Source organism: Silurus meridionalis, chromosome 20, assembly GCF_014805685.1.
Source record: "Silurus meridionalis isolate SWU-2019-XX chromosome 20, ASM1480568v1, whole genome shotgun sequence".
In the NCBI taxonomy this organism is placed as follows: domain Eukaryota; kingdom Metazoa; phylum Chordata; class Actinopteri; order Siluriformes; family Siluridae; genus Silurus; species Silurus meridionalis.
Window position 1 is genome coordinate 7,774,754 of NC_060903.1, and position 23,576 is coordinate 7,798,329.

Genomic DNA, 23,576 nt, shown 5'->3' on the forward strand with positions numbered 1-23,576 from the left:
GGAGCTACTGGGTATATTGGCCATGCATGCCACATGGCCTTTTCATTTACTAGCAAGAAGCAGAGATTCTGCAGATGCAACTTAACAGAATACATTCAATGTGTCATTTTTCTTATTGTGGATTCTTAAAAGAAAAGGATGTGGTAGAGCTTTTGTAGGGTACCCTTTTCTACACATGCACTATTGAGAAGTCTTATCCTAAAGTCTACATTCCCTATAAATTCAAAATGCATGTACATTGAGATGCCTGTGTGCAGGGATTTTTAGCTGCGGAGGCAACACCTATATAGTATAAATTATGTAACATAGTGCTCTGACTTTCCTCACTGTTTCTTTTTTTTCTTCTTTTTTTCCAGTTACACCCTAGCAGGAATCATTAGCAGACAATCACCCACAGTAGATTCAGTGGTGTCAGCGATTCTGATTAGCCCAGTCCCATGCTAGCCATGCTTACTTCAACTGCACTAATTATCTCGAAAGGACAAACTTTTGACTTGGCTTTAACGCGCATTCATGACATGAAGGTGAGAGAGAGAGAGCCCTGAGTGATCGCCGATGTTAAAGTGAGGACATCAACTTTGTTGTTCATGCACTTCGGAAGAGACCATTTTGTAATTTCTCTATATCTGTGTGTGCGTGCGTGTGCATGTGTGTGTGTGTGTGTGTGTTTTCTGCTGTGAGGAGCGCAGTAAGGAGAGACGCGCTCGTCGGGCGCGCCGCTCCCCGGCCGGTTTGTAAGAAATGCGGACTCAAATCCGCCTTGGAAGATGGGCGACGGAACAACCGTACCAGGTAGGCATTTTTTTCTGAGTTAATAAATAAAAAATTTATCACATATCGCTACCAGGCCGCTCTTGCAAAAAGCTGAAACGAAGTACACCGATTCCGCACCCGGCCTGCCGCTGTGCGTGCCTCTCTGCTGTATTTTTTTTTTTTTTTTTTTTTTAGGGAGCGGTAGTGCATTTTCAGCTCTTTTCGATAAACACGCACGCACACACGCACGAGCACGCACGCCACGCACACGTATCTCCGGCAGCAGTGAGAGGCGCATCTGCAAAAAAAAAAAAGAAAAAATTCTATTTGTCAAGATCGGCGCCTTTAACTCGCGCCCACCGGTGAGGGAAAAAGACGGAGAAAAAGCTCCAGAGCTTCTGCTCGGTGCTGTGCATGTGCGCCGTGCGTCCTAGACGCGCGCTTAGGCCGAGCGCGTGTTTATGTCCTCCTGGAAAAAGGGGCAGCATGCGCGTATGCAGCGGGAAATCGGGACTGGCCGGCGGAGAGCTCGAGCGTGCGTGCGTGCGTGCGTGCGTTCTGCCGGATTTCGCGCGAGCATGCGGATTTGCTTGCACCTGCAGCGCGGTGTATGGCGCTATTATGGTATGTGCGACTTTTTTTTATTTTTTATTTTTCTTCTCCATCCTCTACAGCTCGTCAGGAGCGGCCTATTTTATGTACACCACAGCACACTGCGGTACCGCCTGGCATCTCGGCGCGCGCCTTCGTGCTACTGTAGGTCACATGCGCACCTTTGCAGCGCGCTATTGCCGGGGAGAAAAAAAAGGGGCGCCGCGTGTTTTCGTGGCGCTGCGGATTCGGGCAAGGAAAGAAGCGGGAGGTGTGATTTTGCGGATTTTCAAGCGAGACCGGTTGGGAGGCAAATAACAGCGGAGCATGTGCTTCATGCACCTTAATAACAGAGCACACTCGGCGAATCCGGTTTGGGTGTTTCTCGCGCCGCAAAGTTGCTCGCTGATGCTGCCATGGCGACACGAGGCAGCCCAGGTTTTTTTTTTTTTGCGCGCGCGGATCTCCGTCGGTCCTCCGTGCCGCCGTTGTCTCACCTGCACGAGTTTTTTCAAGCTACCTGTCCAAGGCTGCTGACAGGAGGTTGTGTATTCGGCCGGCGTGCACATGCATGTGTGTGTGTGCGTGCATTTGTGTGTGTGTGTGCATGTCTGCGTGTTTCAAAATGACTGCCTGGGCAGCTGTTGCCATGTTGCCAAGTGGGCACAGGCTATACAATTTTGCATACTAAACCTGCTTATTCTGTCCAACTGCCAAAGGTGATTTTTGCAGTATGATTTTGCATGCAAGTTTTACATAATCATATGACATTTTCACCCCACTGCCACACCTTTAAATTCCCATCATGGACTGTTAATTAAATAACACAGCGTGGATTAAAAGTTTCTGACAGTAAGAAAGAAAAGAATACGAATATGTACTGAATGTTCCTGACTGGATGGTTATATAATACTGTGATAATATGCATTTGACAGCTTGTGCAACCAAGTCATTCAGAGAAGTAGTTCTTCAGGAGCACCCTTGGGCTGCATTCACTCAGGAGAAATCGCAGCATTTTTATTTCAGAGCCGATGCTGTTGCACTTTCATACTCCATCAAAATGAGGCAGCAGCACCCCTTTTTTTTCTACCTAGCAACACCAATGTGATATCATTGATAACAGCTGTCATGGTCATATCACACTTTGACTATAGCTGTCTCTCCCCTCTGACAGTTAGCATTAAAAAGGTAATGACACAGAAAGGTTGGGGGTCCAGCCGCATGCTGTAGCACCTCATCTAGTGCTCAGTGGAAATGTTTAAGCATCGCTGTACAAGGTGTCAGCAACTGTATCTGGGCATTGTTGGGGCAGTTTAGATGTTTAATTGTCTGATCTTAAATATATATGGTGGAAATTATACCTATTCTACACATCCTGATGATCTTTTAATGTGCAGGAAAGCAGGGCATATACTTTACAGTGCATTGACACATGCATATATTTTTGTTTTTGATGCTTCAGGCTGATTTGTTCTTAAGATCATATGACCACATTTTACTTTATGGATAGCATTTTGACCGAAAAAAAATCCTGAGTGTTTGTGAAACTTTTTCAGACAATGTATGTTTGGCTTTAGTTTTAGCTGAGTTTCACTACTAGACGAATTGTTAGTAGTTGTGCTTTTCACAGAAACTTGCAGCAAGATCGATTTTCAAACAATCTTTCCCAAACATTTATGTTACGCGTTACACAAACCGACACGAGAATGTGCAAAGGTCAAACAGAGGTCATATGTGTAGGCTTTGGTGTGTGCTTAAAGACTGCAATGTGCAAGATGTTATGCTGGATTCTGCTCAGTTAATGCAAGTCCTAGCTGAAGCTTCCAGCATAGCTTTCAGTATTACACTCTACACTGCAATTTCAGCCTCGCCGCACACCAGTCATCAAATCATCTAGGAGAATAGCTCAGAAAAAAAAAGCAATATGTACTTCAAAATAGACACTTATAAACAGTCATATACAGGTTGAGGATCTGTATGGTGTGAAACAAGGTCATTGTAATTAACGCCGTCCTCAAGGTCATGCAAAGGTCATTATCGGGGTCAAAGGTTAAGACCTGGAAAAGCACAAGTTTGGAAGGGGTTCGGTTAATCACAGAAACCGTGGAATTTGTTTGTGTTTAATTGTTTTCTGCTGAGTATGTCATTTTGTTGGCCGCATTGGCACTATTTCCAATACATCGATCCTTTTTTCAGCTGGATCATCTTTGTAGTGGCATATACAAACAACAGTGCACAATTTTATCTAAGTTCAATGCTTTTCAATCACTCCTAGGACAAGCTTGGTCAAATGCACCTTGCATTTTAAAATGCAAATGTTTTAACTGCACAAAGTTTGGTATAATTAGAAAAGGGAACGGAGACAAATTGTATAAGACTCTATAACATCTCTTTAATAACACTGTTATAATTATATACAATGTATAATCCAAATATATAATCATGACAGCTTTAATGCAAAAACTAAATGACTGTTGTTGTTGGGTTTTTTTTTTTTTAATGAATTGTTTCAAAAGTTACAAGCTGACTAAGGAATCAGTTTGATATTTAAATTATTAATATATGCATGATGTATTGACATCATTAGATTTTAGCACAATGGACTTAAGATACTCATATATCATGGCCTGTATAAGACAAACTAACGTTTTATACATTTCAGCATCTTTTGTACCAGAATCCATAAATATGGCAGCACTTAAATATAACATATTAATTGGTAAAACTTGTGCAGAACCTATGTATTATAAATACACAGGTAGCATGGGTAGCAACAATTCCACTGCGGGCTAGAAATATCTGCCACTGCCACTTAAACCGTTAAGGCGATTCTTAGATGCTGTGTGCAGTACTAAGGTTGGTTTAGCGATGTTGGCTAAGAACCAGACGACTTGTCGCTTTAGTGCAGTTTATCAACAGACATTGAGTCTATACACCTAATTATGTGACATCCAAAATCATCTTTACACTTGTCAAAATCAGAAATAGTTATTCAATTGGAAAAATCTGAAATATAAGGGAAATGACCATTTCTAAAAGTTCGAAATGAAAGTTAGGTGTTTGAGGAAGCTTAATTTAAGTAAAAGCTATTTACTGAAAATACATTTAGATTCAGAAATATATTTATAGATATGAATTAAATCACTATACACAGGATGCATGCTGTAGGTTTTTTGTCATGTAGTGCAACCGTTACTGGTGGTTCCCTGGTGGTCTAGTAGTTAGGATGTGGCGCTCCCACCGCTACGCCCCGGGTTCGATCCCCGGTTAGGGAACCAACCCCAGCCACTCTTAGTGCCGGTCCCAAGCCCGGATAAATGGGGAGGGTTGCATTAGGAAGGGCATCCAGCGTAAAAACATGCGGAGGATCCGCTGTGGTGACCCCTAACAGGAGAAGCCGAAAGAAAGTTTAGTGCAACTGGTATTGGTTCTCCAGCATAAAAAAAAGGATAATAAACTATTGTAAACAGAATAGTAGCTAACTAATAAATGTAAATTTTTAAACAGGTGTAAATAATGCACTAATAAAAGCTAAAGGTTTTTTGTTACATGACAGCCTGTGCATTTAAGCAGATTAGCAAATTAAGATAGCTTGATTTTTTAGCTATGTTCACTCACCAGAGCTCTTCACCATACTTCCCTTTAATCTTTCTTTTTATTCATAATGTCACTATGAACTAGATGTCGTCCCATATGGGTTTTTCTCTGGCCGATGCCGATATTACAAATCAGGGAAGCCGATGGCTGATATATAATGATGCAGATTTATTTGGCTGATGTGTTTGGCCGATTATGTAATAAAATCTAATTTTTAATTAATGACATGATACAGAACATTGTTAAATTATACATTTATTAAACAACTCAAGTCCTTCAATCAGTGCACTGGTTACCAGGTTTTTTGTACCCTAGTCTACCTGTGTCATAAACTACAGCTGGTTGAAGGTTCACTAACTTAGTGAACTAATCTAGACATTATGTCACTTTATAAATGTAATAGTTTACAGTATTTGACAAATACATTTTTTAAAATGTTATTCCTAATGTTCCTGAACATTCAGTCCCGCTGCGGATTCTTTATAATACAATTTTAGGTTAATACGCAACTTGCTGTTAGTTAGGTTCCAAATGATAATCCCCAAATTTTCGAGCTGCGAGTTTCGAACTGCAAATTATCGGGGGTTTAACTGAACAGTTCTAAATATTATTCTCATTCTTTCACCAAATGTTATTCTCATTCTTGCTCCAATGTTATACTTAAGCCGACTTGAGTGTCCGTCAGCCTTAGTTTTTTTCTCGACCGTTGGCTCTGGTCAGACCGCGTCAGCTGTTTCTCGGCTGATTCTGTATGTCGAATCAGCGGCGGAGCTTGTTGGCAAGAAAGAGAATCTTATTGGCTGATAAGCTTAATGAATGAACACATGAAAACACACAAACATAATTGTAGTCATCCTTGCTCGTATTTGTAGCTTAGCAGCCATGATGGAAAAAAAAAGCTACACGGATCCAGTTAGTACGGTGGAAACACTGCTTGATTTAGATATTTACAGTTCTACGGTAGCTCTTCTAGTTTTCCTGTTTGAATGTCAAATACAGACTACTGCCACCTGCTGGTATGAGAGAGGTATGTTCTCCCACGCAAGCGCAAAATGTACATGCACGGTTTGACGTGTCAGAAGCCGCCTGCCTAATAATTGGCCTAATTTGCAGCGCAATCGGTCGATGCCGATCAACTAAAATGGTCAACCTTTAATATGTAAAGATCCTATATGTCAGGATAAGATATATTTCTGTGCATGAAAAAGTTAACTTAACTAATATTTTAGATTGAATTGTGTAATGCTGAACTGCATGGACCGTCGGACTGGACTGGAGTTATTTGAAGTTGTCGTGAAGCGATTATACATAAAATTACGTATATAATTTTTATTAAAATGCCACTTCCCACTGTCTTTGAAACTGCTGTTAAATGTCATATGTTAGAGTGCTTATCGATTTGTTGTGTGCTAGTGTGGGTGTGAGGTTAGAAAAAAAAATAAGCGTAAGTGTTTAGCAAAATGTCCATAAGACAAGCAAAAAAAAAATGTGTGAGACACAATTTCAAATGTTGTACTTGTCTCACAAATACAACACCATATTGGATTAAGTGAGGAACCGCATACTTTGACAGATAAAGCTTGATTTTACTGTTAGACTAAGTGAGTGCACATGACAGGGAGATTGCAGCATTGTGGTCTGTGAAAGCCAGCTTGTTCTGAGTCAATAAACCAAGGTTCCTAGCAGACCTTGCAAATGATATTGATGAGGAGCCAATCTGGAAGGTGATGTTGTGATGAATTGCAGGACTACATAGGATGGCAAGAAGCTTTGTCTTCAAAAGATTGTTTTGTTTGATGGTGGTATCCAGGGTGCAGTGTCAGTGAAGCAAGCAAAAAGACTCACAATTGCATGTCTGCTGCAAAGGAAGGTAAAGGTGGTTCCTTGTAAAAACATTAAAATGTGGTTTATATCTAGGCTACCCTTCATCTAGAATTTATAAGGATTTTACTTAAATGGACATTTGCTTCTACCAACATATACACGGTTTCCTGTCCTGTAGTTTGAGTTGCATTAGTTACAGCAGTAAAAGAAAAGCTTAAAGTCAGTAATTTCTTTTTAGCCATCTATCTAGATAGGCTACTTTTATTTGAACTTCTGTACACTTCCTTCATGCAATTATCCAATCAGCCATTTTTGTGGCAGATGAATAATATCTTGCAGGTCAAGCGCTTGTGAGCTGGAAGACTTATATGTAAAGCCCTGACCTTTTTTCTCAGCTTTTCTCAAAAAGGCATTTGTTCCCATGGGACCTGATGCAAACAGGATGGTTTTAGTTTTTCCACACCATTCTGTGTAAATTCTACAGACTGTTGTGTGTGAAAATCAGCAGTTTTTGAAATATTCATGCCAGCCAGTCTGGCACCAGCAACCATGCCACTGTCACTAAGATCACATTTTTCTCCATTCTGATGTTTAACATGAACAGTAACTGAAACCTTTTTATCTATATGTAAATACATTTAATTGTACATATATTTTTTTTTGTTGTGTAGGAAAGAAATTTTTTACTGTTCTAGTATTTACATCATACTCTATGTATTTTATTCACCAAAGCATGAATATTAAAGTGTAAAATGGTTCTTTCTCTCTCTGCCCCCCCTTCTCTCTTTAGTGATGGCCTCTGCTGAGCAGCTGTGTTCCTTCTTTCAACAGCGCTGCTCCTAGACACACAAACACACTCACACAAACTCACTTAAACACATTTACACATTCAGTCACATACCTGTATCGGGTTCACTTCCATATTATCAGACACAAGAAGACATCATGTACAGTGTGGAAGACTTGCTGATCTCTCATGGATACAAACTGCCCAGGAGTGGCCCTGCCTCAGCCTCAGCACCTTATGAGAATCGGAACACCGACTGCCGTCGTGACAATGTGGAAAATCGTCCGGCTGGTAGTGGCGGGGCCTTGAACGGGTTTGGGACAGCAGAAGGTGGAGGAGACAGTCGGACTGAAACAGGGACAGGGGCCTACAGACCATCTCAGCCTGTAAAAACATATCCTGAAAACAACAACAATATCAGTGAGGGACCTGAACGGATCCAGAGAAGGCTGGAAGTTCCTGTTGGCTTCCTTGGTGATCTGCAGCCCTTAGGAGACTCACTTGCTACTGACAGTGGGTGAGTTGGCCATATATAGTAATAGTGTTATATATGAGATGTTCAATGTCGAATAGGTGGTACAAATTCCAATGAATCATGGATCCATGCATAAGAAACAATTTCAGAATAAGAAAATGTTTTATTATATTTGCAATTTTGTGTTTAGTGGTTGACTGGGGTCAGACTTACAATAGAAATGTTTCTGCATATGTGAGAATTTTTATGATATTACATGTGCATACAGTAACTATTTAAAATGGCAGGTTATTGTCTGTACATATGTTGTACCATGATTTGCATTATTTTTGTTCTCAGGTTTTATGATGCCCCAAGCTTGACATTCTCTGAGCACACAGATGAGCGAGATATTGCCTACTGGAGAAGAAGAGGGCAAGACTTCAGTGCCCTTTTGGACTTTGCTGACCCTAGGGAGTTGCGTGTGTCTGGTGGGCCTTGGAGAGGCCCAGTGTTGGCTCCTGAGGAGCTAAGGACAGAAAGGCCATTAGCGAGATGGGAGGAAGTGCAGTGGATGCGAGAGCCCATAGACTCAGGCCCAGAGACACTACAAGTGACTGGAGAAAGGAAGTGTCAAAGCCTGGGCACAGAGGAGTGGCGTCCTGCAGTAGGTCTTGGTCGTCAGTTGTCGGATGGAGAAGCTGAGCGCTGGTCTCAGGAACAGCAGCACCGTTTGCGGCCCACAGAGGGCAGTGTGCCTGCCACAGTAAGGATGAAGTCCCAGTCACTGCCCCGAGTTCTTTCTCCTGAAGATCCACAGTATGGAGAACATCCTCCAGCAGGGGCCTCAAGTCAGGCTCCTACACAGAGAAACAGCTCTGTACCATACAGTCGTTATCATAATGAATGGCCATTAGGAGAACGGTGGAGTGGTCAGAGTCAAGGTCCCACTGCACTTGTGCCAAAGCCACGTTTTAGTCGTCCCATTAAGCCCCCATCTTACGAGACTCACCAGCAGAATAGGGGGAGTTGGGAAACACTTTCTTCTGAACCAGTGTCCAAACCCAGAGACCGGTCAATTTGCTATTCTCAGAGTTTTGAACCATTGAGAGACAGGTCTGGATGCTATTCTCAAAGTGCAGAGCCATTACGGGATCGGTCCTTGTGCTTTTCACAGAGCGCGGAGCCACTGAGAGATCGAATGGTGAGCCATTCCCAAAGTGCCGAACCGCTAAGATTTGTAAGTCATTCCCAAAGTGCAGACCTGTTAAGAGACCGCTTTTTAAGCCACTCTCACAGTGCTGACCTTTTAAGGGACAGATCACTTTGTTATAGCTCAGAACTACTTCGAGACAGGTCTATGTGTTACTCACAGAGTGCAGAATTACTGCGACCAGAGGCATACAGGGCAGATCTCTTTTATCAGGAATTGACTGGTATGGAGCCCCCTGGTTACATCCCACCCCCCTCTTACAGGAGATTTCTGCCTCCCAGGAGTGGACAGATTTACCGTGCTGACTCTGCCCTTGTCCGATGGAAACGTGAACCAGTAAGTGCTGAGATGGGTGAGTGGTTTTCAAGAACAGCAGGAATGTCATGGTCAGAACGTCAGGAAGACAGGAGTATGGCAGTTGTTCCCAGACGGCCAGTGCATCCAGGGCCAGGTGTACCAAATCGACCTTTTCACTATGTCGCATTTGAAGACCCACGTGTTAGGCATATCTCAGGGGGGCCCAGTGGAAACTCACTAACAGATGCAGACAAGATTCGACATGTCAACAAAGAGCTTCCCTGCACTGCAGCTGTAGGACAATCCACACATGATAGTGCCTTCCTCCCTTCACAGGGGCCGAGCACGGACACTCACAAACCTCTCAATGAACAGGAGAATGCTAACCGATGGAATAGAGGGTTAAACAAAGGAAGTGAAAGTGTAGCACCAGACCAGAGCTTTTCCAAGTACTCCACAACATTTCAGACAAGACCCCCACAACCAGTCATAAAAGTTGAACGGAGTGTCGATCAGCAGGTTAAACTAGACAGAATTGCAGATCAAGGTCAAGTCAAGGTAGAAAGAACAGAACAGGTTAAAGTGGACAGACCTGCTGAGCAGGTCAAAGTAGACAAAATTACAGAACAAGTCAAGTCAGACAAACTTGCAGATCAAGTAAAAGTTATAGAAGTTAAACCAGAACGATTTACAGACAAACAGCTCAAAACTGATAGAATGACAGACCAAACAAAAATGGATAAAAATCCAGACCAGGGTAAAACAGAAAGATACTGTGAAAAACAAAGTAAACTTGATAAACTGGCAGAGAGAATTCCAGAAAAACCTATAAAAGTTGAGAGAATTCTAGATAAGTCCAGTAAATCTGAGAGAGTTCCCGACAAGCAAGTTAAAGTAGACAAAATTCCAGAAAAGATTAAAGGTGATAAGTTGTTGGAAAAACAAAGTAAATCAGAAAAATTTACTGACAAGCTAATTAAGTTAGAGAAACAGGCAAAAGCAGACATAACTGTGGAGCAGTTAAAGGCTGAGAAAGTTACAGACAAACAGACCAAGGCAGACAAATCTATTGAAAAGGGATCATCAGAAAGCATTTCCACAGCAAAGACGGAAGTAACACATGAGCCAGAGAAGAAGAGTGTGAAAAAGAAATTAAGTGAGACTATATTCTGCCTGGTGTCTGTCCCTCTTTCACAATCTAGCGGAAAGTTGAGGGATCAAAATAACAACGAAGAAAAAGAACCCGAATCCCCTCGTATTCCTCCCCCTCCCCCACCAAGCTCCTCAAGTGAAAACAGCAACACCATTGGTTCTCTGCCAAACCAAAGCCTCAAAAGCACATCCACCACCTCCACTGATTTGGAACTACAGGCACTTACACTTGGCAGTGCTTCTAGTAGCATAATCACCAGAAGAGCTCATCGCAGGAGAAACTCTCGAACTAAAATAATTAAGCCAAACCCCCATGATGAGCTGAGACGATATTCTGGGGCCTGGCCAGGGGATCAGTATCGTGACCAGGAAACCCAAACTAGTCCTGAACTTGCAAAGAGTGCTCAACACCCAGGTCCAGATAAAATGGAAGCACAACCACTGCCTGCTGTCCCAGAAGCAGAGGTCTCTGCTGAAAATGGGTCAGGAGTTCCAGGTACTTCTGGGCCTACAGGAGGCACAGGGGCTACAGGTAATCCAGGGCCTTCAAGTACTACAGGGGGTACAGGAAATCCAGGGCCTACAGGAACATCAGGGGCTGGAGCAGCACCGGCGGCTTCAGACCACAGTACCCCCTTTGGGTATCCTATGAAAGGTCAGAAAAGTCTGAAACCATCCAGCAACAGTGCCTTTTCAAGAACAGGCACCTTCAAGAGCACAGGTTCACACAGACCTCCATTACATCCTCCTCCACATCCACCACCACCACCTCCAACCCAACCACCGTCCCAACCACCACCCCCACCGCCAACACAGCCTCCACCCAAATCACCCCCCTTGGATCAAGCTGAGGATTTAAAGTCAATTGCTGGCCCTAACCCAGAAGCTTTTGGTCAATTCCTTTTGAAGCCAGTGTGTCGAAGATCTTGGGATGCCATTGAGGAGTTAGAGTCTATTAATAAGGAATTGCAAGAGCAAGCAGGTAAGCGTCCTAGTGTGGACCAATGCATTGAAGATCTAAATGAGGCCTACAAAGATATTCTGGAGCTTACCACTGCCAGCAATAGCCTTTCCAGTTGTTCCTCCATTCAAATCCCTGATCGTATAAAAGCAAGACTTTCTTCTGATCCGTTGGGAATGGCTGCAACTTCACTTAGGTCCAGCCTGGTACCAGGAAGTGACCCAGAATACAGGGAGGTTAAGAGTGCCTTTTCCCGACCATCAACAGGGAAGAGTGTTAGCTTCAGCAAGCAGCTTAGGGAGGAAATTTGTCCAGCAGCACCTCCACCAGAAACAGGTTTTAGAGATTACAAAACAGTAATGGCCCAGATAACTCAGCGCAAAGCCTGTAGATCAGTGAAGCTGGAAACTCTAATCAAAGATGAGTGTTTGGCTTTACTTACCGCCTCCACTTCATCCATGCCAGCTGAGATGCCATGGGGAGACAGGCAGCCTATGCAGGATGCCTCAACCCTAACCAGCCCCCCAGACTATGAGCACATCTGTCAGACCCTCCAAATGGCTCGTGATTCTGGGGCGATCAGCCGAGGGGCTTCTGTAAAATCCAAACCAGGTAGTGCCATGAGCATTGATAATCAACTAATTGTGGCCATGCCTAGTGGATCTGCAACAGATTTAGAGCAGCCATGCTGCTCGTTAGCATTAGAAAATGAAAATAATTTGAGACAGGAGCCCATCTCTTTATTAAGTGACGAGAGAACCTCTGGCTTTAGAAGGGTAACAAATCAGAGTGCCAAACTCCTCGGTAACAGGAGTGTTCTGTGTGGCATTACAGGTGATAAGCCAACAGGAGACAAAGCAGGTTTAGAGGTGAATCCAGAAGTACCGGCTGACTGGCAGATGCAGCTGTCACTAGCTGAGAAGCATATTGCTACACTTATCACTGGGGAAGGGTCCAAGCCTGGGTCAGTTGAAGCTCTAGAGGAAATGAATGACATTAAGAGAAATGACAGCATTCCTGCCAGTATGTTAGAAGTACAAACAACCGAGACATTGAAAGGAGACAACATTGAAATGATTGAACGGTTTGATACACAGGTAGAGAAGCATGAGACTGAAGTAGGTCATGCATCTGAAAGTCAGTTGAATGTAGAAATAAGAACAGATGGTGATATCAATAGGAAAGAAGAAGAGGAAGCAAAGTTAGAGCGAGACAATTTTCAACAAGAAAACTCTATGACTAAAGGTACAGAGCTACAAACCCAAGAGGAGGAACAAATTCATGAGCCCAACATGGAACCAAGTGTGATTTTAAGGCCAAACAAGGCTACAATATGGACTCACTCAGGACTTGATCCAGTGCTTCTGCCAGAATTTCCCCCAGATCACCTTCCCCTGTCCGTGTTATCTTATCCAAATCGTAGATTATCTTTAGAGTTGGATTTAGACAGAAGTAGTTGGGAAGGAGCTATTTGGAGCCTTGGAGGAGGTTGGGCAAGAGAAAGGCGATCTCTTGATGCTGAGAGGCAGGACTTAAGTGAGGATAGGTGGGGTTTAGAAAGTGATAGACAACAATCCAGTGGTGAAAAGCGTGGTCTAGGTGGTTGGCGTGGATGTGGTATAGATAGGCAGGGTTCAGATGATTCAGATTGGGATTTAGACTCTGAGAACCACAACACAATGGATAAAGGAGGGGTTGCAGATGTAAAACAATGGGAGCCTAATCAAGGGCAGGATCGAAGTGGAGACCAAAGCAGTTATGTGTCTAATAAAGACTTAATGGTTGACAAACAAATCTTGGTAGATGAACAGATTCAAGGTACTGAAGGGAGTCCAAGGGTCAAGGAGGTGCAAGGCTCAGGAAAACGGGGCAGAGTGCTTTCTCAGCGAATTGAGGCCCTGCATGATTGTTTTATACCCCCACCTGGACATGGTTCTGAAGAGAGACTTGCTCGTATGAGGGAGGTGGACACTGTCTCCCGCATGAGACGCCTCAGCCTTCGTAGTACAGACTCATGGGATGGACTATATGGGGTGGCATTTGTTTCTAGTGCTGAAGAGCTAGTGAGGGATGATAGACAGTCCCTTCCTTTATCCCAGGAACTTCCAATCACAGCAGAGAAGGAGGACATAGAAGTCAGAAAGCCTTGCTCAGACATGAATGAGCCTTGTGAGACGCAAGATGATCCAATTTCAGCAGGTACTTTTATTCTTCTATTATACTTTTGTAAAGTTTTTATATATACTTTTATTCTGCCTTTAATTACTTGAATGTCAGTTTTTTTTATTGTCTGGATCAAAAATAATTTGGACTGGTGCATTAGTTAAATAGGACAAACAAGTATAAATTTTGAACATACTGAACCATCTAGACATGTATCATGGCCATTTGGATTCCACCTCATGTGGAGTTTGGACATTGGACCTCTGAGTGTTTAGAGGCTCTGGCATGGAGAAGCTGGTGTTGGATCTATGATGATCACAAATGTTGAGCTATTTTTTAATAAGTAATTTTAAGCTAAAGTAGCTACACATAGCTAGTCTTTATAACATACTTTAGGTAACATTTAAAGCACAGTAAAACATTTCTAAAATCAGTTGTACACAGGTGAGTTATAAAAAACACACCTGTGTACAACTGATTTTAGAAATGTTTTACTGTGCTTTTGATAGCAGCAGCCCTAATACTGTATATAGAATATATATATATATATATATATATATATATATATATATATATATATATATATATAATACTGTATATAGAATATATATATATATATATATATATATATATATATATATATATATATATATATATTCTATATACAGTATTAGGCTGCTGCAATCAATTATTTTAATATTGAGTATTCTAATTATTATTCCACTAATTAATCGAGTAATCGGATAAGAAGTACTTTTACTTTATTAAAGAGCAATACTAAATAAGAGAGAAAAAAATTAGATGGGTCTCTTAAAATGAACAAAAATGTACATGTTTATTGCTGAAATTGCATACAGGAATATCAGTGAAAAGTAAACCCATTTAGTGCATTTAATTGCCACATTACATCAAAATGCAAATACTGCAAATACAGGCACTTAGAGTAGGTTATGAGAAAATATTTGTTTAATGAATCTCATAATTATTTTTACGCACGTATTTATTTATTCAATCTCACATAGCATCGAGATGTGTTATTCTTGCCTCTGGAAAAGCTGCTTGAAATATTTCACGAACTAAATCTATTTATTTATCGCCAGCTTTAAAAATGTGTTCCGCTCCCCACTCTACACTGCCACTGCGGAGGGTCTTTCTGAATGGAATGTATCTAAATAAAAATATAAAAATCAATTTCAAATGACTTTAAAAATGGTAAATGCACTATATTGTGTTTTCTTAATTTTTTGTTTGAAATGAGCCCAAACTTTGGAAACTTTCTTAGTTTATTTTAGGTCTGAATCTTCTCCTTGCCCCTCTGTGTTTTCTTCCTGTTTCGCTATTTTTTATTCCATGGCGTCTTCTGTGTTACCTGTCCAGCACGCTCTAGAATTTAGCGGGCGGTGCGGTAGTAGTAATGGTCGGTGGGAAAACAAAAATCCCCGTGTGTAGTTAAATGGACAAAATGAGTCATTGAGGCAAATAATTTGCCTTGTTGATTTTTTTTTTATCAAATTACTCGAGTTATTTGAGGAATTGTTTCAGCCCTACTATAATTTACAATATCATTTTCTGGGTAAAGCAGTGTATATGGAAGCCTTGCTAAATCCTTACTGTATGAAAATGTATGCAATATACTGTAACTCGAGAAACCTCATTTACAACCCCAATTCCAAAAATGTTGGGACACTGTGTAAAATGTAAATAAAAACAGAATACAATGATTTGCAAACCCCATAAACCCATATTTCATTCACAATAGTTCATAGAAAATATCAAATATTTAAACTGAGGAAATGTACCATTTTAAGGAATAAATGGGTTCATTTTGAATTTGATGATTATAACAAATCTCAAAAAAGTTGGGACAGGGGCAACAAAGTAAGTGTTACTTAAAAGACACAGCTAGAGAAACATTTTCAAAATAATTAGGTTAATTGGCCACACATCACTAACATTGGGATTGGGTATAAAAAGTCTCTTACAATAAAAATGTGCAGAGGTTCACCAATATGTCAATCTGTGAAAAATTGCATCCACAAATTGTGAAACAATTTCGGAATAATGTTCCTCAACATCAAATTTTGAGGACTGAATATTTTATAATCTTTCAAATCATCAAAATTATTCTGTGAGAAACTGCATAGGATTAGTAACACCTTGAGGAATGTCTGTGTTTGTCTAAATTGTCTGTGAACACAGCTTGCCATGTCATCCATAAATGCAGGGTAAAGCTCTAATGCAAAGAAAAAGCTATATGTGAACATGATCCAAAAACAGTGTAGGCTTGCCTGCAGTCCAGACCATTTGAAGACATTTGGCACATCATAAAAAAATGACAAAAAAGACTCAGGGTTGTTGAAAAGGTAGAATCTTGTATCAGAGAATAATGGGACAGTCCTCTTTTAAAACTCCAGCAACTGGTCTTCTAAGTTTCCAGACATATATGAACTGTTGTTAAAAGCAAAGAGGACGCTACATAATGAGAAACGTGTCCTGTTCCAGCTTTTTTGAGATGTGATAATGTTGCAGGGATCATTTTCAAATTACATTCCTCAGTTTAAACATTTAATATGTTTTCTATTATTATAGTATGAATAGAATTAACCTTTTAATACCAATAAGTATGTGTGATCTGCTGAACTACCACAGATTCCGAAATAATACTGGGGCACAAGTCAAGTCAACACCGTTTATGCCATGAATTTGCCTCTATAAACCCTGAACACCTTGAACATTTGTCATGTTCCTCGTTCCAAGAGTCTACTGCCATTAGGAAATACACTGCCATAAGGAGGTGCAGTTGGTCTGCAACCATAATCTCATAAAGCATCACACTACCTCTGCTGGCTTGCTCTATTCTCATAATGTATCCAGATACTATCTTTTTTCAAAGCAACTGATGTCCATACAATTGGCTTTCCCCATGTTGTATAAGAGGCTGTGATTCATCAGACCATGCTACCTTCGTCCAATGCAGTTTGATCCGTTTTTGCTCACATGCCTATTATAGGCACTGTAAGTGGTGGACAGAGCTCAGCATGGCTACTCTGAACAGTCTTCAGCTAAGGAGCAAGCTGCAATGTTCTGACAACTTACTTACATAGCCAGCATAGCACTTTTTCAATTTGTGCTTCAGTTGCGTTTCTGTGGAATCAGATAGGTTAGCCTTCACTCCCCACACAAATAAATAAGCCTCCGGTGTCCGTGACCTTGTCCCCAAGACACCGATTCTTTTTTTTTTTTTTTTGGAAATGTTCTGTCCCAGTCTAGCCATCTCAATTTGATCCTTGTGTGTGTGTGTATGTTTATAAATTTTAATCAACGCAGCTACAAGATAAACAGAAAATGTAGTAAAGATGTTAAGTTTTTTAGGGGGGGAAATTAGAAATTTGTCCTTCACATTTTGCTGTCTTTAAGGAATTCCACCTTTGCAGCAATTACAACCATGTAGACCTATGCCATTCTAGCTGAGGTTTTTCGTGAGGTAATCTAAGAATATTTCACATCATGCTTTTAAAGCACCTCCCACAAGATGGATTGGCTTGATTTGTAACTTTTATAAACTATACTAACAAGCTGCCCTTTGCAAAAAAAAAAATACCAGCTGACTTCACTTCTCTAAACAGTTATTGCATATATTGGCGCTGTGCTTTGGGCCATTGTTCTGTTGTAGGAAATTGCAAGTATCAAAGTTAAAGCCTTCCTTCTTTACCTTCTGCTCTCCAATCTTTCTTTGTCCACTGTCTCTGTTACTTGAACCAATCTGTTTATTTTATTGGACAGTTTTTTTTGCAACTCTGTAAGAGACTGTTTCTGGCTGGTGATGTTTTGTATGGTGTTTTGTGTCTATCATTAAATGAAGCTGCCAGTTAAGGATGAAATGTGTTGAGGATTAAATTAGTGCAGTTAAGGATCTGTGAGACCTGTTTCTCAAACTGTAGACTCTGAAGTTCTTGTGTTCTTGCCACTTGTCCTTCCAGACACACAACCAGCTTAAATAAAGGCCATTTTATTGCTTCTTTAATCAGCACAATGGTTTTCAGCTGTCCTAACATAATGGCAAAAGGGTTTTCTAATGATCAAATAGCCTTTAATATGATAAACATTGATTAAGCAACACTGCATTGTTGGAACACAGAAGTGATGGTTGCTAAAAATAACACTTGACTGTATAGAAATTCTCTTTCCAGTTTCCAGGCATTTCCAACAATAACAATGTCTAGCTTTTTTTCTTTTCAATTGTTATTTCAGTTGCTGAACTGACTGGAGGGGTACAGTAACCAAAATTAGCACTCTTTATAACTGTGCTAAGCAGAAAAGCATGATAGAATGCACAAAAAGGCTAACTTTGTTATAGACAGGCTAGTTACTAGCCTTTCATTTGGAATTTTTATTAAGCCCACTGGATCCTCACAGTTCTGTGTTGCAGTCATGTGGATATAAAGGAAATATTATTCGTGGCAGTGGTGGTTTGGGGGAATGGGGATGGGGGATTTTACATTTTGGTAATTCAATTATCTAAATTCTGAGTGCAAATCATGGATAATATTTTCTCATATGTGGAAGAACCAGGCTTTCATAGGGTTGGGATCTGTCTGTGAAGGCCAAAGTATATTACTCTTATCACATTTATACTCGGCAAACAATTTTTTTTCTGTGGATGGAGGTTGTTTTGGGAGAGACCAATAACTTAGTATTGCACAGCATACTGTAGAAATGTTTTATCTTTAGTATAATATAGAATAAAGGTGAACAGATTCTGCATTGATTTGGAGCACTTATTCCCCATAGGCAGCTAAAAGAAAACAGCAAAATGCCCCACAATACATATAAATACACAATACATCACTTGTTTTGTCTTTTTTCTTGTCCAAAACAAGAAAATGTCCAGGCATATGTTAATAATTGCTTGATTACTGTCAGTGTATTATACAGGAGATGCACATACTGTACAGGAACTTCTGCAAAAAAAGATAAAATAAAAAAATACATTTCAAACCGATTAAAAATGGTAGTAATATGTGCTTTGTATTTGTGCAAACGTAGCATACAGATTTATTGAGTTTTAGTTTCAAACAAGTAAGCAGTTGTGCAATATCTTACCCGATTACTGTGAGCTTATGCAGGAAAACCACTAGAGGGAGTAGCAAAATTTTAACTTAAGAATCAGAATCAGAAATCAGAATCAGAATCAGACAAAGTTTTATTGCCAGGTACATCAAAGGGTTCAGCAAAGAGGACTTGAGCATAAAGAATTTGTCTTGGTGTCAGTTGCAAACACACAGATATGAAATGTGTACACAGTTTTTAAATAAACTAGTAAATTAAATAAATTCTGTATATTATCATGCTTATAGAATTTACAAGCACGCACAGGTTGCTTTCCAGTTGTTCTTAGGTTTAGTGTGATATGTTTTATTTATTCATCTTTTATTTTATTTTATTAATAAATAGTAATGTAGCACAATAATATCATTGGCAAACTTGTGTGTTTTCTGTGGTTAAAAGGCTTGTATATTTAGGTATACAACAGATTTGTACTGACTGATTTGACAAAGAGTCAGGTCACTTTAATTTTAGGATGTCAAAGACATTTAATTAAAATAGAATTAACAGGCAAACTCTTGTGTTTCAGAGTCGGAGGAGCCCAGTCAGGTGGAGAAGTCGTAGTTGAACCCAAGAAGTCATAAATCAGGGGGTGAAGGGACATCCATTGCCACTAAGAGCCAGCTTCCAACACTGTGACCTGGCTGTCTGCTAAATGCCTTCATTTTCATATGGCACTCGCACAAGAACACTCATACACATAAACACACACACACACACACACACACACACACACACACACACACACACACTGACATGCATTTATGCACGACATTATTACATAATGCATATGAAGACATATAAACACATAGACATTCCCACATGCACCTCAGATCATCATCATGAATTCTGACATGCATTCAAATATAAATGCACACACATACACAGATTAAAATGGCCTTCTCCGACAAGAGCATTGTGTATCAACTCCACCCTACCTGCTGGGTTTCTTAATGTTGCTGCTCCACTGCCAGAAGGAGGCAAGACCCAACCGCTCCTGTTCCCTATCCTACTTTATTCAGTCTTTCCTGGGAGTCTGAGGCCCAATTTTCCAAAAATTAACAATAGAAAATGTAAATTATTGGATGTATATTATGATACCAAGGGATTTTTGAAATATATATATATGAACAAATTGCTATATAGTCCCATTTTTATATGGGCTGAACATTTTAAATGGATAGGCCAGCCAAATAATGGTTGCTGATTTAGCTTTCATTTACTCTTAGCTGCATTCACATTATTTGGTTAAAGTATCCCTTTAACCAACTCCTCTTTACAATCAATAGCTTTACCTAACCTTAATCCCATAAAAAAAAATCCTGTGTTGAAAATAATAATTTCCTTATTATGAGGAAATTACCTTATCATATCTTCCCCATAACAGAACGACCTTCCCCCTTGCCCACCCTATTTCAAATGAAGATGGGGTTAAGTTGTAGCAGCATCTGTTCCTTCTCCTCCTCCTCTCCACCCAGTGCTCCTCTTCTGATGACTTTGTGGAACTTGTGTCAATTGTCAGAACCTGTGGTCTGCTTGTAGTCCAGTGTAATTCATTTGTCCAGAAACGATTGTTGTCTGTATTTGTACATTTTATGTTCATTCAAAATTTTTTATTTCTTTTTTAAACCGAGTATTGTGAAGGACACATTCGTTTGCGTTCGTTGTTAAAGTGTCATCTGAGCTATTCAAAAACTAAGAGCGCCATCTGAAATGGGCAGCTGTAGCAAGTTGAAGCTTAGTGGCTCAAGAACTGTTTAACAGTCAAGCGATCAAAGACGTCTGAAAGCGTTTGCTTTTGATCCATAATCTGCATTTAAAAAACTTTTCAGCATTCTGTAACATAATATCCCTAAACACATAGAGCGCTACGGTACATGTTGTATTGACTGAAACCATAGATGTATTTTAGAGGAAATAGAAGTGTGGATAGAATGAACATTTTAGTATTTAATGAACCAACATTGCACCTTGTGAATGGAAGGGTAGATTTCTTTTTTTTTATTTTCCTTAAAAGAAAGAGAATAAAAGCTATTGATTAGCCTTTTTGAAACACCAATCATTGATGATACGCCTACACAAGAGATACAAACACGACCTTCCATATATCCAATATCCAAAACACTATAAATATTTGTAATATAATGTGTCACGCCATTGATAAACCCAGGTTTGGGAATACCTTTTTTTCAGGCAATGTAAATTTTTAAAAACAGGGTCCAGATATGAACACAATGAATTCTCTAATTTTTCTTGGTGTCTTTACAACACCAGGTACAGCAGGAAGCAATAAATGCTAACAATTCTTTGTGATTAAGCATATAAATGTGTACAGATTTTAGGAGTTTAGTAGGGAACAAGTTGATGGGCCATGATTTGAGAAGATACAATAACAAAACATAATATACCATTATGATACTTACCATTTTGATAATAGTGGGTAACAAGATAGCTGGGTTTTAAGGTGGAAAGAAGTCTACAGTATGACAGGATATGTGTTTGATAGCTAGAGCAATGTCGTCCAACATAAAGCTCAATGGCTGTAAAATATGTGAGAAGCAGGATATATAAAAAAGAAAACGTCATTTTGTCTAAATGTTGCTCAACAAAAAAAGAATCTGAGATTGCGTGTGTGCATGTGTGCGTGCATGAATATTCGCTTGCTCCCCATCATTGCTCTTCATCTTACATTCATGTATGTGGAAAAAAAAAAAAAGAACTGCATTTCACTGAATATTTATTTTTCTTATCATTGAAATTGTTAACCAGGCCAGATAATGTAAAAAAAAAAAAAAAAAAAAAAAAATTAAAAATAAAAAAGTATATTTTAAATATTTTATGAAATATTTTGTATTTACCATGATAATTTTATTTCTTTGCTCTTGGATCCAGTTGGCAGTATCATATTGCTGTATAGTGCAGGAAGAAGATATATAATTTTCTAGTGCTTTACAAAATGACAAAAGGGTCAGTTTAGCTGAGCTAAGAATATCTCTGTTAAAACACCTGCAGTATGCCTTGTTCTTGCTCAGAATTTTGTGAATGATAAGAGTTGTCATTGTATACTTTGATAACAATGTGGATTTCTGCTTGTGCTTGGAATATGTATCACACTGCTGTAGTAAGAACTTCGGTCTATACCTGGAACTCTGTAGAAATGAGTCAGTATTAGTTTAACACTTCAATTCTTTTTTTTTTAATATATATATCAAAATCTGATCAGCAGCTTAAATACCTACAGGGGACCAGCTTTCCAGGTACACATTGAATCTAGTTCTGAATCCCAAAACCCAATACCAATTAAAATGCTCTTTTTGTCCAATCCGAAGCTAATTTTAACATGAAAGATTTTAACTTGGCCCAAAGTTCATACAGTAGCCTACAGTGTAAATGAAAATATGTTACCTATGTTTTTTAAAAGCTAAATGTGGCCTTATTTTATTTGAGCATTTGTATGTCTTTGATTCAGTGTCATGTCACGTCATGTCATGTCTAATTTTATTTTTTAAAAAGAAAAAAAAAAGGATCCTTTCAGTCATACAGCCAAATATTTTTTATTTCTTTGCAAGTATTATAAGCTAAAGTTAAGCTGAAAGGAATATGTGTAGCACATGGACTGGAACTGTTCTCCCCCCTCATTTCACAGGCCCATAACTGTTAATTATTTCATGGCATTTTCATGAACGATGTAGCATTATCGCCATTGTAGCACTTGGAGAATGCGCATTGTGGGAAAAGTAGATGAAATTCATCATTCTTTTTTGGAAGTCGTGACTTGATGAAACTCAACAGTAATGCAGTGTATACCTTTAAAGCATAAACTGCTCTTTACATTTTGCTACATGCTATAGGGGTGCAAAGAGTGACATGATTTCACATTTTGATGCAATTTCTTTTCCATAATCTTTGAGGTCTCTGGGTCATTATTCATGTAACAAAACACAACAGACTCTTGATTCCATGTTTGTAAATGGTTAGGCATTGAAATGTAAATATGTTAAATAAGCTGAAAAGTGAAATTTAATAAACAATTTTCTACAATTTAACTCTGTTGTTACATGTTTGAGTTACAAATGGTGGAAAAGTGATACACTGATATTTGCAGTAAATGTGAGTCATTTAGTTTGAAATTACTTTCATGAAATAATTGAGTATCTGCATAAACATTATAATCTGATTATAATTCACCATTCTTTGGTTTTCATTTATTTTATTTTATTTATTTTGATTTTTATTAATTCTGTAACACGACATACACTATATCTTTGTCTTGTATTTTACCAAAGACAAACATATCAGTAATCAAATATATGAATGGACATGCTTATACAAAATCTAATCATGAATATCTCATATCTATAATGATATGATTCATAACAGACACCGCTATCAAATGTTTCTCAAATAAATAACAACTGAATAATCTTGAAGTATGTAAAAAAAGTCTAAATTTTCCAGACGTTTTGTGCACAAGGTCTTCCTGTGCCCGATTGCATTTGTTGTTTCCTTTTGTGCTAAATCATAGCATTTTTTTTTTAATAGCCTGGTTTGGAACTGGTCTCAGTGTGTATTATTATTTGAGTGGGAGAACTTGGCATAGGGAGTTTTTAGCAGGTTGGATGGGTGGATGTACTCCAAATATCATAGAGCATGCTGAGATGATGTTAGCCTCCATTCA

The 23,576-nt window shown here is 39.4% G+C and overlaps 1 protein-coding gene across 3 annotated transcripts; it reads left to right on the plus strand.

Moving 5' to 3' along the window:
* Nucleotides 1-395: 395 nt before the first annotated feature.
* On the plus strand, nucleotides 396-22,928 carry LOC124403296. Of its 3 annotated transcripts, none has more exons than XM_046876972.1 (5): nucleotides 396-524; nucleotides 682-792; nucleotides 7,556-8,069; nucleotides 8,367-13,828; nucleotides 19,428-22,928. In XM_046876972.1, the coding sequence occupies exons 3-5, from the start codon at nucleotides 7,711-7,713 to the stop codon at nucleotides 19,460-19,462; spliced, it is 5,856 nt and encodes a 1,951-aa protein (XP_046732928.1). In that variant the 5' UTR covers nucleotides 396-524; nucleotides 682-792; nucleotides 7,556-7,710; the 3' UTR covers nucleotides 19,463-22,928. The 3 variants fall into 3 exon arrangements, with proteins under 3 accessions (XP_046732928.1, XP_046732931.1, XP_046732930.1); XM_046876975.1 differs by having other exon boundaries at nucleotides 690-792; XM_046876974.1 differs by lacking the exons at nucleotides 396-524; nucleotides 682-792 and adding an exon at nucleotides 1,028-1,377.
* Nucleotides 22,929-23,576: the final 648 nt, after the last annotated feature.